Here is a 19,057-nt window from a genome sequence, read left to right on the forward strand (position 1 = left end):
TGAGGTACAGATTGATATTGTTTATAAAATATATGCATTTTAAATCACTTTATTTTTCCTGGATTTGCAGTAGTGCAAGTCAGGTTCTAAATTTTTGACTTTATACAGTTTCCTGCCTTTTTTTATATGCTCATATCAAACATCAAATTAAAGTAATTTCCCACTTTTATCAACTTAAACTCATTCCATAACCAGTGTCAGTTAAAAATATATTTTACTCCCTTATAAAATAGTCGTTGCATTTTAAGAATTACTAAAACATTTGCCAAAGTATATGGAAAATTTAATGGAATTTCAGAGTCTGTTTGAGGAAGACTATGGCAAGTGCCCAGAGTGTCGTCATTAGAATTGTGGGGCTATATTGTACAACATGTGGAGGAACTTGGGACTAAAACCAAATTTGGACAAAATATTTTGAAAAGTGATTCATCTGACTTTCAGTGGGGAAATGATGATATTTGTTACCATTTCGGGAACTGAACCTAGGTGCTCCTAGTCTCACATTTGAAGAATTCTCTCTGCCCGTAAAACACAGATGGAAAAGTAACCTTTCTAGGCTAGAGTTAGCTGTAATTAATATGCCCTTCTAAGTCTATGGTGTATCTGAATGGCCCACAAAGAATCCTAAATCACTTGGGATTTTTGTTTTATCTTACCCTAGAAATGCTCAGCCATTGCAGAGTTTTGATAAAACCTGCATACCTCTTCATTTTGCTTCTTTTCTTGATGCCACTGAATTACTTTAATGTGAAAACAACACTTAGCTCTTCCAGTCTTCAAAGAGCAGCTCACATTTCAGTACACTTATGCTTCACTTTGTTCATACTTTAGCTTCTAGTGGAATCCCTTCCAAATATTAGGGATCTGAACACCAAATCTAAAAGCCACATGTGGAGTTACTTATGTGTTTTATATAAAACATGAGCTGTGCTGTCCTGTAACTTGCCATATACTTTTGCTGTCTTCACAGGAAACCAATATACCTGAAGAAACACTCATGACAGTTGTGAAACCTGGTCTGCCCACAGCTGCTGACTTGCATGTGCTACTACCAGCAAACCAACCTAAAAAGAAGAGAAGTTTAACTAGTGATAAGGTAAACAGGGCAATGCATGTCTGTTTGGGACAGTCTTAATCCTGTTTTGCAATAAATGTCTGTACTCTCATTGTCTTTATACGAAATTGAGAGGTGTTCTCTACCTATGTAAAGATCTCACTCCCACCTGACAAGATACATGTAGAAACTCACATGAAGCTATGTCTGCTGTGTTTGTCACTGTAAAGATCAGCATAATCTAGTGCTTACTGGTATTAGTGTATTTCTCAAGAATATTTAATATTGATCTGATTTTCTAAACAGAAACAGAGACGATGCATGTCATCCTGTGAAAGGCCAGTAAAGCAAAGAGTGTGTTAAGAGCACTGATACTTCTGAAAAGGGATGAACCTTCTCTGCGCTGTTTTCAGAAGCAAATTAGATTTCAGGTCAAAACTGAACCTGAACCTTAGTAATTGACCCGTAATGTGAAGAGCATCAAGCAAGTATTTTCTAAATTTGTGAACAAATGTCCTTTTCAATTGGCAAGAAACAAATATAGTGAACACTGGAATGAAAATCAGACATTGTTTTCTCCCTATTTATTTCCAAACCATGTTTCTTTCATAATAAAGGACCTTATGCCAGTTGAAAACCAGAAGGCTCTGTGGTGCTTATAATCTATTATATTTGTCCTTTACTGTGATAGAGAAGGAACAGATCCCAACTCTGTGTCTGTATCTTGGATTTCAAGTCCTGCCAGTTACAAAGAATCAGTGCAAGGTATCATTGATTTTGAAGGGCATTTTACAGCTTTTTAAGACAAGGTCACAGCATCCAAAGAGCTGGAGAAGTAGGCAAAACGAAGCTCTTCATATTAACACAAACCCAGTAGATTGTGTTTGGAGTTGATGAGATACACTTTGAAAGGTCCAAAGAAGTATGTTGAAGTTGTCCAACTACTTGAACTGGTGTCTATATTTAAGATGCACAGACTAGAGTGAGAGTGCACAAAGTTTTCTGCTTTTTTTGCATTCCCAAACCCTTACCATTCTTCCCTGTAATCACGGTGAGAATACCCAGGAGTCTGAATTCCTGATTATGTTGCAGAAAATAGTTAATTTTAACAAATTGTTTCTTTTGTTGAGAGCGACTCACGAACTAATGGTTTCAGCCAGGGGAATATTACCACTTCAGAATTATTTGCAACTCTCCATTTCTTGGAGAAGCAAAGTGCAGCTTCTAAAAGAAAAATCTTTATTTTGAATGCATGTGGAATGGGAGTCTTTAATAATGTAAGGAAACTAATGGTGATAGATTCTTCTGTTGTACAAACATTTTATTTCAGTGCAAAGTGTTATGCATATTAGTTTTGCCTTTAAATCCCAATTTCTATATTGGTGCTGTGCTTCAAGGCAGCTTAAAGAATATCATCAATTGTAATCAAGGTTTTTCTTCATGTTTGTATATGAAACATCAAGTGAGTTGGCCTAAAGCATAAAGAAGAACAATCACATGTTGCAAATGATTTTGGAAAAGCTTCTCTTCAATGGGGCTGTAGGGATATTACAGTAGTTTAACAGGGCATGATTTTGTGATAAGTTGTCCTCCAGTAAGATCTTACAAAGTTTTTCTGAAAGTGGAGGAGCACTGAAAGGGGAAAGTAGTTGTATAATCTGGAGAATAGATGTGCATTTCTGACATTGTTTGGATGAATGGGGCCAGACCCATCATGGCTGGGGCTGGAGCAGGAACAAGGGAGACAGGAGCACTTACAGAGTCCTATGCTATCCAATGATAAAAAGTCATGTGCACTAATATCACATTTCAACACAGATTGTTTTATACAGTACAGTGCTGTAGAGCCAGTCTTCTAGTGCCAGCTGCCTACATTTCTATTTTTATATTATTGCTAATGGGCATATAAATTTTGTTGATTTAGACTTGAATGCCACAAATTTTGATAAAATGTGTTGTATCAGAATCTATCGTGACTTGAGAAATATCCTGAAATATACCCTATGTGAATAAACTTAGAAGCAGTAACTGGTTAAGTCAACAGGAAAATACTTCTGTTGTCACTTGTTTAAAGATTTCTTACATTCTCTTCTGTTACCAGAAGAGAATCTTGACGATCTTTATTATGTGTCACTGGAAGGATGTGCTTTGTCACACTGCTGGGGTGTGTTGTGATACTACTGAGAAGACTCACCAATGCAGAATGTTTTTTGCCCATTTGAAGGACGTGTCCCTGAAATCCTTAACTTAGTTATGAAATGTCTTCCCTTAAAGAGAACCTATTGGTTCTTGGCTGAAAACCTTTTAGATTTGGGAATATTACATTATTTCAGAAAGATTGTTAAAGGCAATAATTTCTTGGTCAGGCAGAGAAAACCTTCTTACTGGAGTTTTTACTAGTGTTTTACATGGAGTGTTCGATGTGATGCTATCTAGAATAGGAGTCATTACTGATAAAAGTAGCCATCAATAACAAAGATGATAAGTAAGCTGTCAGTGTAGTAGTAGGGGCCCTTTGGAAAAATTCTGAAATTTGGTTCCAATCTGACAGAAGCCCTTTTTGTTTAAAATTTATTCATGGAGCTGACTGATTTAACCTGCTTTCAGGAAGACTGCAGTTTCAAAAGTATTCCATTCTAATCATTGACTCTAGAGAAGACTTGGTTGCTTAATTTATGCACATCTATTACATGTCTAATGTCAGGCGGGATGAGTCCAGTGGAAAGAGTCAATTAAAGTGCAATTAAACTATAATCTGAAAGCCAGTGGCTCTGAGGAAGAGTTGGGACTCTATCCAGACAAACTACTGCATGAAAATTACCAGAGAGTTGCTTTGGCTAAAAGGGAAAGTCAGAACCCCAGATATATAAGTAAGTGTGTAAGAGTTTGAATAGTGCTATTATTTTTGCATTCTTATAATGCAGGAGATGTTTTCCCACGTACAAATATTATTATCAGAAAGGATGTAAAAAAAGAAGATGGAAAATTGAAATGCTGGTATAAGAACCTTAACTTAGAAAGTCTAGAGAGGAGCTCCAAACACTGTATTTGTTAAAAAATTGGAGAGGTGGCAGCACCATGCTCAGTAAATACTCAAAGCAGAAACACCCCCCCATGGGTACCAGAAAAACCATCAGTCTAACAGTGAAATAAATAATCCAGAGCCTTTGGCTGGACTCACATGAGATTCAAAGTTTTGACCTGTGGAGCTGCAGTTCACATAGACTTGGGTGGGAGCTCAGTGGTGGGGAGAGGAATAACGAACGAGTATTAGTCACTTAGGCAAAAACCAAAGCATATGTTGGGTTCCTCGAGCACCTGCCAGGAAAATATACGGTATCCAAAGTTATGGAACTCAGTAATTTCATTTATTGGCTGTAAGTCAGATTAACCTAAAGTAGTGGTCCCTCTTGCACTGTACACCATGAACACATGAATGAACCTGGATTGATATGAAGCAACTCTATTTCATGGTACCAGCATCAGTTTGAAGCCTGCTAAACAGTGTAGTTCTCATATCCATTGTCTTTTCAGACTTTGGGCAACTCAGGAGCTATCTGGTGTAATTGTCTTGTAAAATAACTGAAGTCATGCTCACATCACCCTTATGCTGAGTCATTCCTATACAAAAATAAAGTCAGTGAAATGGCTTCAGAAGTTAGAAATTCCTCAATAAGAATGAAGATATTTGAACTTTTGTGCAGTCTCTGTCCATAATATAAGAGAGACTACAGGGATTTCTATCTATTATATTGCAAAGGCTTGTCAAAGATGAGCATCATAATTGATAATATCATAAAAGAAGTTACTCGTGAAGGTTTCGTGGATATAAAGCATATTTCTAATTTGGCATCCTCTGGGAAGTCATACCCCAAATTATAAGGCATAGAGTATAAAACTAGATTTGATCTTTTAGAAAATTGCCCATGTTGAAGACACAAGCAAGTAGAAGGGATAATTCAGACAATTTGTCATCTGGGGTTAGGATATGATGGTGTATTTAATGGTTCTGCTCCATAAAAATAGGAGAGACCATATTTTACTATACTCTATCCACTGGAGGAAAATGGGAGGAATACCAATTTTTTTTCCACATGGATGGATGTTTATATTTCTACAGAGTATTCTTAAAAATTAGATATAGATGGAATTCATCCCATTATAGGTAAGGAGTTAAGGTAAATTATGACATGCAGTTCATTATTAAATAGCAGTTACTTTTCATAGAAAGAAATCCAAAGTGACATCACAGGTGTTCTTCTGATAGGTTAGAGGAACAGAGAGTTTTTAATATGGTTTATTCATTGTGTGAGTTATGACCTGGATAAACTCAATAATGCATGCAAATAACTTGCTGTCTGTCACCTCTTGGGTAAGCGTAAAGACTTTGGTAATCAGAAAGAAAGAATTGGCTATAAACTTTTGACATTTTCAACTTTTACTTCTTGGGCAGTTTTGCATGATTTTTAAATATGGGATTTCAGCTCATTAACAAATGCTTTCTGAGTTTCTCACCATTTAATGAGCCAGAGGTTTTCATTTTTAGAGTGGTGGGTGTCTCAAAGTGGAACAGAGTACAAGACATCTGACATTCTCTCTGTTGTATTTTCAGAGAATAGCAGCTATAAAGCAGGCCCTGAATGCACACAACATCAGTTTCTTTCTGAGGGGAGGATACTGGGTCTTGGTGACTTTAGCTGACTCCAGTTCAGGTAAATATGTAAACAAAGCTCCCAACAGACCAATTTTGGATGCCAGTTTGAGTTCTGATAAGTTAAGGAAAAAATCTTTGTATCAATATATATGTATACATATAACACATGTATATACTAACTTGGTACTTGTTACATATGAATAAACATATATATGTAAATATATATACACGTATGTGTACACACATATATATGTACACATTTTCATTTGATAGTTAATAAGAATCACAACCAAATAAATATTTCTTAGGTATTTCCATTTTGTCATAGTTCATGATTTGTATCACAAGCTTCTTGCTTTTTCTGTGTAACCACAACATTAAGTAAATACCTCTATTGCACAAAATAGCGCCCTGAAGAAAGAGGCAACCAGGCTTCAGAAAACCCCATCTGGTGATCTAAAGGCATTTTGGTTGCACTGGCTGCTGAGAAAACAGAGCTTCTTTACCCTTATCTCAGCCATTAGCTCTACTGCTATAACTATATGGGTCAGAGACACAGGCTTGCTTCTCTGCCACGTATCTCTGATCTTCAACTCAACTAATGTGAGGATTGCTGTAGGGTCTCCACATTACTAATCCTGTCCTGAGATAAATTATGTTTTTACTCTTTTTAAAACAAGTGGATACAGGGGATTTTTATATATGCATTTCCTGCCTCTCTGGATTCACTGTGTTGATGGAAACTGGTTGAACAGAGTATATGTGCATAAGTGTGTGTATTTTTAACAGAGAGACGTTAAAGTGATGTTTTAACCAGAAAGTTCAGCTTTGACTTGAATCTTTTATTGGAATGTCCTGTAATTTTTTGTGTATTATCTCCCATAATATATCCTTCTTTCGTATTTCAGTGTGTTGTGGAAGAACAGCTTTAGCTGACCACAATCAATTTGTGTAAATGCTAGTGGTATTTTATCTGTCAACTCTCTGTAGAAGACAAAACTCTTTTATCTGTAGAACTGTGCTACAGTCTCACTGTGGTACCTCATCTGGTTTAAAGGATTGACATTTGTTAGCCACCACAAAAGGCTGGGATTGAAAGAAGCCCATGTTCATTTCAGCCTTTACTGATGCATGACCTTGATGAGTTCATTTGTTGTTCAGAGCCTTAGTTTCTCCATCTGCTAAATTAATACAGCCCTATTTTTGTGAGGCGCATGTACTTAGGGTGTGTGATCATTTACTATGAAAACTTCAGATTCCCAGGAAAAAAACCAACCACTGAGTGTGTGAATAATTAAATCTCCGGGGTCCTGGGGTTTGTTGTTGGTTGTTTTTTTTTTAATTGGCCCTCTGTCCTTCAGTCACAAGTCACCAATTAATTCTGTGGTTTTGTCTTTTTGAAGAAGCCACAGATGGAGGGAAGAGGTTGCACAAATACCAACAAATGTTTTTGACTTGACAATTAAATAGAAAAAAAGGCTCAACAGTGTGACTGATGTGAAAGAGGACATGCTATACTGTTCTTTTATTTTGTATTGCAGATTCTCAGAGGATTGGAGGAGGCAGTGGCTACTGGGCTATTGTGGTTCTCTTTGTTATCTGTCTAGTTGCAGTCGGGGCTTTCATCCTCTACAAGTTCAAAAGGCAAGTAAACCTTAATCAACACACACATTTTAAGCATTAGATTTACCCACAGACTAGCAAAGCAGAGATTGTAATTCGAAAAGGAGATTTCTTGAAGAATTGCAAGAAGCGCATCACTTTGAAAACCATGTTTTTCTGAACTTTTCAGACCTCAAGGTACTGCACTGATGCTTGTTTCACTTGCTACATTCCAAGATAAATATCAACAATATGGGAACTATGGAGAGTTTCTTCAGTTTGTCTAAATGATATCATCAAGAATCAGAGCTGAACTAAAATATTATTCCTGATTAATTCCCTCCTCATTACTCCTAACAGTTATGAATAAACTAAAGCTATCAGGACAAGGAATGCATCTGCAATGCTGATTTGCTTCAAAAAGTAGTTTTATCGAAGCGCGTAATGCTCTGGGGTTTCTTTTTGCACATATTAAATTTTAATTGCTGAGGCAATGCCATGGAGAATGACTGACAGAAAGAGATTAGTGTTAATTTGACTCTAGAGTGTGTGGAGGGAAGAAATATTTCTGGAAGTGGCCTTTATGTGAGGCATATTCTCAAAATTGAGCCATGCCAGCCTTAGACAGTCCAATATATCTTTAGTCTGCAATTGATTTTAAGCAGAGCTGCTAGGGTGCTGTGCAATTTAAATAATTTGTTCTTGTTCCTGGGATATGTTATCATTGGCTAACCTCTTGGTATTTCTTTATCTCTGGGGCCTTCAGAAGCTCTTGGGTTTGAGCATACTGGAAACAAGCCTTCATCATCATCATCAAATCCTGTTGTCCTTACTCAGTGAGGATTGATATTGATTTGCCAAATTTTTGAAAGATTGATTTTTATTTGAAATAAATTTAAGTTTCTAGAACTAGGTGCAGCATCAAGTTTGTGAGAGCAGTATGTGTAGCTAACATTGAAGTATGAGTTTGTTTAGCTAAAGAATTTTTATGTCAATAGAGAAAAGCCCCTTTTCTTCAAGAACTTTCTCACTGCAGCATCTAAGTTTCTTAGAGTTCATAGTGAGTGATTGCTCAAAAGTGCAAAGCACAGAATACTGTATCAGACTGTCTACAATGGAATAAAAATCCATTTTGCTATGTTGGGTGCCTGCAGCAAGGAAAAACGTAAAAATGGTTGATGTGATATAATTATATTATTTCAATACATGGAGGATTTGCTGTTTGTATGGGATCATAAAAGTTCCTTGTGATATCTTTCAAAAGCTATGTGATTTATATCTTTTATTAGCTTTTAAATGAGAGCAATTAAATAACAGACACAATTACTGCCTGGTAGAAGAAGTATAAAATATTCAATAAAGGATTAAAAAAATAATCTTCCTTAAGTTCCTTTTAAAATGCCCCAATGAACGATTGCTTTATAAATAGAGCTTTTATTAAGAAGGAAACTGTAGTACAATTTGCAAACTGTGAGCTTTAATGTCTCTTACACTTCTGTATATAATTTGTGAAAATCATTGCATTTACCTTTTGAGGGAGTAATCTAAGTGTGATTGAGGAGAATTGTGAGTTATATTCAAATGTTTGTCAGTAGCCTGAAAATGGCTGTTGGCATTGATGAATGACCATGCAGTAGTATTCAATTTTAGTCTGTATCTTATCTGTTTCAGAGATGTTTGACAGAATTATTTTTTAATATTCCTGATAAGCTTTTCAAATATGACTTTTTTTTTGGTTACATCCTTAATTTGCAATCATCTTCAAAAAATATTGAGTACCCAATCAGTGCTATGTTTGAAAAATCGCTTTTTTCTTGAGCACTCAAATCTTTAATCCCTTTTAAGAAGTCTTTCCTGTGTTTATGAAGATGGATGGTGAATTTCTGGATCCCCATGGAGTACTTAGTTGGGAGTACAGTCCCTTTAAAGTCAATACAGTGAGTATGGAAGTTCACAAACTGGTCCACAGGGACTGAGGCTATGAAACTGAGTGTCCTTTACGGATATAAAAGTTGAAAGTTGTAATGCACAAAGGCAGCTTGTCAATATTATATGCCTGTGTTTTAAAAATTAATTTGCTAAAAGAATGCCATAGGCAACAAAAAATGTTCAATTTTAGGTGACAATTTCAGAAGACTAACACTTACTGTGTCCTATGGTAACTCAGATTGCCCAGGCAAATAAAAATATTATTTATTTCCACATAGAAATTACAGACGTATAAAGTTTTGAAATGTTAATACTGTCCATAATTCTGATTATGTGGAGATTATGATTATGATCTGAGGAGATGGAAGACATTCCGTGATGCTTTCCTTTCATTCAATGTAGGTTAATAGTCAGATACTCCCTTCACAAAAGGTTAAAACTCCTTTTTTCCCCACATCAGAGACATTTTTATTAATCCTAGTTTTACCACTACACTAATTGGGTCTACAGGACTTGCAGTTGGCATTAGAGCACAGGCAGAGCAGGTGTTATGCAAGAGAATGCATGGACATGCCTTGGATTGCTCTCTCTCTTTCTTTGCTGTCCCAAAGGACTGTTAACATAAGGCTGATACCTTATGTATCTTATGTATCTTATGGAAAGATGCAAAGAAGGAAAACTTGGCTTGCAAATAAGATGGTGACTGGATTGGCAGTGAAGTTACAGCTTCATACATGAGAACATTTAATCTATTTGCAATGAGAGAGTTCAAGACTTGTGATGAAAATTAAAGAGAAACTAGTGTAGACCTACAGTTTTGATAGAAAATGGAGAAATCAGCCCAAACTGCTCCAAGGTTCCTGAGTGTTGAGGCTCCTTGTCCCCAGGCATGCTCACCTGCCCAGATTATTTCTGCAGTTCATGTCATAAGAACTTGGGTCTCAATTTGCAGTAATTTTTGTCAGACTGAACTGGGAGATGAACGATGGTATTGACAAGACATCAGAGACTAATCCAATACCTCTTTTTTATTAACCTTTTATAAGTAATGATGACACCTGCTGCTCCTGTTTAATTTCTCATTTTTTTGAAAACTGCAATATTCGGTGCTTAAGATTGGTGTCTCTCACAAGAATAAATCTCAAAAAATTAGTTTGGGGGAGAGCAGTAATCTAAAAATAACAATCCTGCATAAGATTCTTTGTCAGATGCCTCATATGGAGAAAATGAAGAGAGTATTTCATCTAATTAGGTAGGGGGACAGGGGAAAAACAGAGGCAGATTCACACAGAAGTAGTGGGATTTTGGCTGATTAGTGATATGCATAGTAAAAACCAATGCCATTTCATAGCTCCTCAAGGAATTCCCATTAAATAGGAAAGATGTAAGTTGCATAATTTCCCTCTAATCAAATCTAACATTTTAGGATCTGCTGGATAGCAAGAGTTGTCATGGCTGTCTAGCTACTGATTAGGTGACTGTAGGTCACATCTGTTCTCATATGCCCTAATCCCAAATACTTAAGCACTGACTAGGAAAACTGCTGCCCTCTATTCTTATATGCTGTAAAATTGCAATGATTTATCATTTCATCTCCTCATTCCTGAACCTCCCCAAACGTCCCCTCTTTATCTGATGGCTCTTTTGTGCATCCAACCACTTCTTGCCACATGTGCTTGAAAAACTGGTGCTGGAGTCCCCAGAGCTCATGAAGTGACTCCTGGCAATCCAGAGCCTGGTTAGTCGCTTCAGGGAAAAAAAAAAAAAAAAAGGCAAAAGCCAAAAAGTCTTGAAAAACACAAGGGTTTCCTTTGTGATCTGAGTAGATAAGGACATCAGATTAGGGCTATTTTTACTCCATAAATGAAAAGTAAATTTTAAATTATAGCTGTGATAGTTTTAAAAACTAATTTGAATCGTTTCCAGCAAATGAGATGAGCCATTTGGTACAGCTGAGCTATTGGTTTAGATAGTCTGGGGGGGGAATTTTGAGCATGGCAGCAAGGAGCAAGAGGTCATACCTGGCTGGTAAGTGTGACCATGATTGTGTAGCAAGAGGCTGTGCAGCCAGCAAACGTGGATGGTGGGCAAGCCATGAGCAACACACCTTTTCCTTGCTCTTACTTTCTGAGCATGGAAAGCATCGATCGGATGCCTCAAGCAAACAATATGTTGTAATACTCACTAGTATGCTTCAGTTGTTTAAACATCCAGGTAAAATGGACTGCAGCTGCTTCTTTTGACCACAAAAGCATGAAGCAGCTGGAAAATATTTTTTTGAGAAATGAGGACTATTTTTTAATGCAGATCTGGGACCTGCATATATTTTTTATATATCATACCATCTTTACTAGATTTGGTTCAGTAAGAACACATTTCTTCCATTCCCTTTGAAACAATGTTTGTATTTTTTTGTGGGTTTCAAATTGCTTTCCAGAAAAGATTTTTTCTTCCTCTCAGAAAAAGCTTTATGGTGTGGGGTCTTGGGAAACAGAATAGAGAAGGGAAATAGCACTGTCTGCACAAGGCAAAGTAGAGGAAAGGAAAATTATATTTTAGCCACATCAAAGCTGCCATGTAATCATCATGTTACTAGCGGAAGATCTGAAATCATCTTTTCTTATTTTTCATTTCTGTATAACAGCAGGATATTAGAGTAGCCAAACCAGAGCAAATATTTGGCTTTTCTGCTTATGTATTTTACCTGGTTAATTGTAATTCGATTCTCTGAAAGAGTATGAAAATCTTTGTCTTTTAATTTGTATGCAAACTACTTGCAGTGTACTTAAACCTGCATACATCGTTTTCACAAATCACGGTGAATCCTCTTTGCCCAGATTTATACCATTTTGTGTGTATTCCTTTTCCCCCCGCTAATATCAAGTGCCACTTTTGGTAAATGAACCCCCTCCTGGGTCATTTCCACAATCTGGAGCAGAACTCTGTTATCTTTCTGCCTCATTGACTTACTATCTCATTTTCAGTCTCTGAAGAAAAGCTATCTTTTTTCCCCACCTTGCTTATACTACTTTTATGTTCCATGAGAGCAAGCTTAGTCCCAGTCTGTGCCTTTTAGTGATAAAAAAACCAGGCACTAATTTAATGATCCATAATATTTCGTAAAAACTTCCTCAGAAATCAAAGTAATAGCATGCTGAAAAGATTTCTGAAATGAAAGAGGCAAGTATATCAGGAGTGTCTTAAAGCACAAAGAAGTCAGTCATCTGAACATAAATCCAAACATGATAAAGTCAACACCACAGTAAAGTATTCTATTTAATGGATTATTATTGTTGCTAGTTTTCTTTAAGTTCCAAGAGAATGCTACACTATTCTGTATCCTTTGCCATGTGAATATGTTCTTATTTTTTATACTAAACAGAATTTTAATCAAGCCTCTGGAAAACAAATGAAGTTGCATAAAGGCCAATGCGTATTTGCTTCACAAGGAAGGAATTCAAAACCAAATAAAGTAGGGTTTAAATGAGTGGGAATCAATATCTCATCCCCTCCTGCTGTTCCTTCCTGATGAACATTTTTAAGTACAGTTTTGGGTATGAACTGATTAGAATTTGTGAATATAGGAAGAAAAATATACCTTCTGGAATAGCTTCTAAAAGGTGTAGGACCTGAAAAGCATGGTGAAAGCCATGTGCTGTGATGTTCTTTAGTGGTACTGCGCAGAATTATGTCTCTAGCCTCATATTTTTATGGTTCTCAAAGCAGACATGAATATTTATCCTTCTTCATGATTGAAATAAAATGCTACAGGGAAAACAAAAGGAACTAAAAATGTAAACCATGGGGTGCTGCTGAGCAGAGGTAATTGTCTCCAGTGATGGATGTGAAGCACATGCATTTTGCAGATGAAGAGTAAACCCCCAAAAGAAAGTATTGCATAATCTTTTTGTCTGTTCTTCTAAATGTGCTTTCAATTTCCATACTTCTGATATAAATCTCTTGGGTCGAATTTCGTGCCTTGTCATGTTTTCACAGTTGTCTTTTATGTACACCCAAGCATTTCAGCTCTGCCTACTTCAAACACTTACATTGGATTCAATTGCTTCTTGAAGAAGACCAAAGCACATCAGGGTACACTAGAGTTTTTCTCTATATAATTAGGGGTAGCAGCTTCCTTCCTATCTGTTAGAGCAGCAAGGAGCAACTGGAAAATTGCCACTATCAGGGCCATCTTAGCAAGGATTCAGTATCCACATCCTGTTTCATCTCTCAGTGTGGTTGTCCCTTGTAAACAGAACATCCGGCACATGTGTTAAAAGTGCCTCTTGAAAAGGATTGGACTATCATTTCATTCGGTGTGGTTGAGTCTCTTCCATGTAAAAATGAACCAATATGAAACACGTAGATGTCTCTGTAGTGTATAAAAGGTCTAATGGCTACAGTATGTGTCTTCTCAAGACCTGTAATACTCTCCTTCCTCCAGTCCATGCTCAGTGTTACAGTCTAAGGTACTTTCCTCTGTCAGGTTGAGGAGCAAAGGAAAGTATGGAAGTACTGAGTACCTCAGCTTTGTAGCTTCCATGATGGATCTGTACTTAGCAGGACTGGGCAGGGTTAGATGAGTGAGAAATAACATCTCACACCTTTTCTCCCTTTATTCTTAGCCCATAAAGAAATGGGCTAACCATACATTTAGTGGTTATTTGTGAGCTTGAGAGGTTCCTTCATTCAGGAAGAGTGAAGAAACTTTCATATTTTTAATAGTAGGTGTTGTGATCGTGGTTATCTCTAACTAGTAAGTCTTACAGGAGACACAAGTTGAAGCCTCAGGATTTACACTGGAGGACATATCTCATTGACCTGGTTTCATAAAGGTCCTTCAGCCTGGGCAGACTGTAGTCAGAATAGCAGCTCTTCTCCCTTTACTTAACTGCAAAGGTTTGATGTGCCATATGGGTTTGAGACATTTAACATTTTTATCATGTCAAAATTGTTTGGATAATACCATTGATGCTTCTAAAATCTGTCAGAAATAGTTTTGAGAAGGTCCCCTAATTATTGCAGAAACATATGTGCTTATTCTGCAGATGTGTTACAAAGACATTCTTCTGGGATTTGTCTCCCTTAGGCATTTGCTGGTGGACTGAAAGTGAGCAATTTGACAGGTTTGATGCAGGTCTGATTGAGAGAATATTGTTTTCTGCACGACTAGTTTCATTACCAGACACATTAAAAACAGTCTGGAGTTACTGGCCCTGGAGAAAAAAAATCAAAATTAATTACCTAATGTATTTGTTTTGGTAATGAGAAATGTCCTTCTCTCTTTAAACATGGCTTTTTTTATCCATGTAATGTTAGGAGAATGATGCAGGACTTGGCTTTATGTGTATGTTTGTGTCGGACCTGTTGAAGTTATTATAGCAGAACACTGTGTCATCAGACCATCTTTACAACTTTGTCCTTTGGCTAGTCCTGTGCTTTATTTACCCCATTTTCACTGAGATACAGAAAAGAGCAAGAACAATCAGATTTCTTTCTTTGTACTGCTTATAAATAATGGGATAAAATGCCTAATTTATATATCTATACATAATTTTGTGTGTGTGTGTGCAGGTATATAGGATGCAATTCATCTTTTGGATTGTTCAAATTAAAGAGAGGAGATTATCTTCAGTCATCTTTCATTGTTTAGCAATTTCCATTTATTTTAATTACTTTGACACAATGGAAGGTGCTGTTTAGAATAGCTTGCTGCAGTGACTTTTATCTCAAACTAAGATGGTGCCATCTGCTAAAGACACCTTCTTTTGAAATTACATCTAAAGACAGGTCATCTTCATAAGCCTAGAGAAAACAGAGCAATCTGTTTATTTATGCAGCTTTCAAACTTTTCAGCTGCCGGAATATAGAGCAGTTGATGGTTGTTTTTAGAGAGAAACCTAAAAATTAGTGTCACTTTTTCTGTTTTCTCACTGTCTAAAGGAGCTCAACAGAAACCGCAGCTTAACCTCAGCACTTCAACCCTGTTTTCTCTTTTCTTCTTATTGTCTGCCCATTGCAATAATCTGTGTTTAAGCACAGACTTTGACAGCCATGATCTGCTGTCATGCTGATCAAGCTGTCAAGCTGCTTCTTGCACTATAGGAAAAGGAGTTTATAGCCTGCAGCTCCCAAATCTGAAGTGTCTGGTTGGTGCCTAGGAAAGGATGTCCTTATGTGCCCAGGCAGATTGCAGGTGAGCGCAGCTACAGCACAAAGGGTGTGACTCTTGAGAAATGTTTAAACCATAAACTGTGTTGCAAAGTTAGAAGTCCCTAATTTTTCCCTTTGATATTACGAAGTCTAATTCAAATTAATCTGGTTAAGAACTTTTTATCAATACTAAGTCACAAGCCTCCCAATCTCAGCCATGGTGCTAGTTGTTCATTAGAGTCATTTAATAACAGGCTTTTGGTTTCTCTAGATTACAGTCAGAATGAGTGAATTTAATGTTGTCTCCTGTAGAGAGTTTTGTCTAATTCATTAGTTCCCAGTCCAAGCTTTACACTCTATCTCCTTCAGTGCTGCCTGCTTAACTTCACCAGCCTCCCCTGTCTCGTGCCATTACTGATGCCTGTTTACCTTCTTACTCCTTAGCCCTTGGTCTTGGCCTCCCGGTTCTTCATTCTCTGCTCTTTTTCCACTCTCTGTCTCCTGCTTCTTTCTCTGCCACCCTGATGACTACTAGTGCCATTTGATGCTATCACACTTTAATGTCAGCCCACCTCACCAGGGAGACGTGATGATGATTGCAATCCAGCCTAATGTTTGTGAAGACACCTGCTACCAGGAATGAATGCTTGTTGGGCCTTTTTGTTGCTTGAATTCTTTAAACAGTTTTTCTGTGCCTTTAGTATTTTTTTCAGCATTGCTCATTGTCTGTCAGTCTTGGTGATAAATTGATGCTTAATTATTAATTATGTTGGTATGAACATCGTGATAAAGTGGTTACAAAGAGCTGTAACCCAGAATAAGGAGTTGATAAGTTTAGGTCATGATCACAAAATTAAGGAAAGGTGGGAGTGGTAATGTTTTTGATTCTGGAATGATTTTGACCTGCTGGAGCTCTACTCTGATGCCAGCATGTGTGTGACACAAAAGAACTCCATCACAAAATTTTTTCTCCTTGTCTGATTTAGGAAACTGCCAGGCAGAAATGTCTACGCCCAGATGCACAATGAAAAAGAGCAGGAGATGACAAGCCCTGTTAATCACAGCGAGGACACCCAGAACATCATCCAGGGTGAGGAGTTTATTGATGATGATCTGGACTCTCAAACACTAGGTAACGCAAGAGGTAACTTCGTTTTTAGTTTATAAATTTTCATAAGTAATTGATTGTTTTCCTTTTAGCTCTTTTTCATTTTCTATTCAGTCTCAGGAAGACACAAATGGTAACACCACTAACAAGGGATTATCTCAGTCACCTTCTTTTGGCTTGCTTGATATACAAGCTAGTGTATGGATGATATGCTATATAGAGCATGAGTACAGAGATAGTAGTTTAATATCAGGAGACTGACTTGGAGAATTTTAGAGACAAATTATATTTGGGAGAATAGGATATAATCTGCAACAGTTGAATTCACTCAATAATTTCCAGAATTAGTAGAAAATTGAGTTTAGGCCAGAAGGATTTGTAGAGTCAATGCTTCTATGATTTCAGATGGATTGTATGGAGATCCATTGCTATATTTGCCTTCATATTCCAGTGGCATTTAAGGTTTTTGTGATTAGAAACATTAAATTTATTCATGTATAAAACGTATCATAAGTCTTCCTTAATTTAGCTATTGACTTTCTTAGTATTCATGAGGTGGTTGTAAGGAAGCCACAAGGGAAACTTTCTGTGAGTATCTCTCAGATATGATTTCAATGTCAGGTGGAAGTGTGTATCCTGGCACCCTGTGGGTAGTTTTAATGTAACACGGGGTGCTGATCTATAAAGTTCATTTATTGTAAAATTTACATTTTGTTCAGACTGCTTTCAGGTCACAGTCTGAAAAATGTAGGACAGTGTAAAAAACACCCAGTTCCATTTCTGCACATTTTGTGAAAATAAATCAGATAACCTAAAGCCTTTGGGATTTGTAGCAGTAGATTCGTGGTGTGGAAGGCAACTCTAATGTCTTCATGAACTCCATGGACGATGTGTTTTAGCTGCACCAGAGGTAGCCTGGGGAAGACAGAACCTGGTCAGAGGAGAGATTTCTTTATCTTAGGTTTCACCTTTATTGTTTGTTGTTGATGTCTTTATTTTCACTTGCTGAACTATGCACCACTTCTCAGTTCTTGAAGGTGTTAGCTTTGAACACAAGGGAAGAATCCAGCCTTTTGCTTTACTTTGTATATTTCTATCTCCTCTTTGACAACCTTTGTGTATGAGTATCACTGTGTTTTCATTCTGATTTTGCAAGACAACCTTGGTTGCCCTCCTGACTTTATTGGAGTTAGTCCCAAAAACAGCCCTGAAAAACAAAGTCTGTGTTAAAATTGTTTGATGAGATCATCTTCAGGGTCTTTAGAAGAGAAGCTGAATGCTAACAAAGTCCTTGCAGACATGCCTATTAAAGTGGAGCATTCAAACACCTCTAGTAATGTACAAAAGCATAACTTTTAATGGTAGAAAATCCCTTATGACCTATTAAAAAAACCAGGCAACTTGGGATGCTGGAATAAAGAAATGATACCCTGATTTGTAACACATTCAGAATTAATCTCTGCTTGCCCTGGACTCATTACTCAGAGAAAACAAAAATCTTCTATCTGGGCAGAGCATTATTTTAGGGTTAAAGAGTACAAGATCATGATGTTTTGATGACATAAGACAGTTAGCAAATGCATAGCTCAAGGTGATTTGTGCTTCTGCCAGGATGTCAGCACCAGCAGCCTTTCTAGGAGAGTGTAAAGAGCTCATTTCTGTGGATCATAATCATCCATATTTGTCACCTACTGTACAGCTTTTAGACAGAATATGTTATTTAAGACATAAAACTATACTCCCGCTCGCCCTACTGTTTGGTTATTTGCAATACTTTCCACTAGCTCTAGTATTGCTCAATTCTGCCAGGAAAATATTCCTGTTAATGATACTCTATTTTATCTGGCTAGAGTATGAAACATGTTTTAATCCCTGCTTTATATTAAACTGTGGTGTACGACATGATTTGCAGAAGGTTCCTATGCTATGGAGATCCCTTCTAGTTCTGGTGAGCTTTCTCCCCCCCTGTTGGGAGATGTCAGTAGCCGCCTCCACTCCATGCACAGGAGGGAGTTACAGGCCTGGGTTTCTGTTTGTTCTCTCTCTTCTCGTAACTTTTGAATTTCCACAGTACAGTATTTCCAGACTCACCCATCCACTTTTTTTGTTTTCTATATATTTTATGTTGCCTACTTTATCGCAACCCCCACCTTGGGACTCCTCAACACCATTACCTTGCAGTGACTCCTTCTGGGAGAAGTGGCAGCTTGAACAGCTACAGAGTTCCCTTATTGCTGATGCCGGTCAGTGTCCAGTCCCAGGTCAGTGGCATGTCGAATGGACGCCTCAGGTTCCATTCTCCTCCCTCACCTGCACCCCTCGAGACAACTACACCTTTATAAGCCACACAGAGAACCAACTTATGCTGTCACTGGGATAGAAACCCTAGGAATTCACCACAAATCCACCATCATGAGCAAAAGCTTTGCGCAAAAGTGTGCTGTAGGTACATGGAGCTGTTGCACCAACCTTCACCTGACCTGTTGTTTGATAAAGCCACTCTCTTATGCAATTGACTTGTCCCTGCAATAAAAGGGGGATTTATTGTGGAGTACCT

At 37.4% G+C, this 19,057-nt stretch overlaps 1 protein-coding gene across 5 annotated transcripts in view; it reads left to right on the plus strand.

The window, feature by feature from the left end:
* SORCS2 (sortilin related VPS10 domain containing receptor 2) overlaps positions 1-19,057 on the plus strand; it is a 600,944-nt gene that overhangs the window by 571,367 nt on the left and 10,520 nt on the right. For 2 of the 5 annotated variants that reach the window (XM_017828054.1, XM_017828055.1), the window contains exons 23-27: positions 971-1,096; positions 5,667-5,766; positions 7,250-7,352; positions 16,379-16,536; positions 18,682-18,761. In XM_017828054.1, coding sequence (XP_017683543.1) covers positions 971-1,096; positions 5,667-5,766; positions 7,250-7,352; positions 16,379-16,536; positions 18,682-18,761 — 567 coding nt within the window. The remainder of the gene's footprint in view (positions 1-970; positions 1,097-5,666; positions 5,767-7,249; positions 7,353-16,378; positions 16,537-18,681; positions 18,762-19,057) is intronic. The other 3 variants (XM_017828051.1, XM_017828052.1, XM_017828053.1) reach the window with 3 other exon arrangements.

Source organism: Lepidothrix coronata, unplaced genomic scaffold, assembly GCF_001604755.1.
Source record: "Lepidothrix coronata isolate B3197 unplaced genomic scaffold, Lepidothrix_coronata-1.0 Scaffold145, whole genome shotgun sequence".
Lineage (NCBI taxonomy): Eukaryota > Metazoa > Chordata > Aves > Passeriformes > Pipridae > Lepidothrix > Lepidothrix coronata.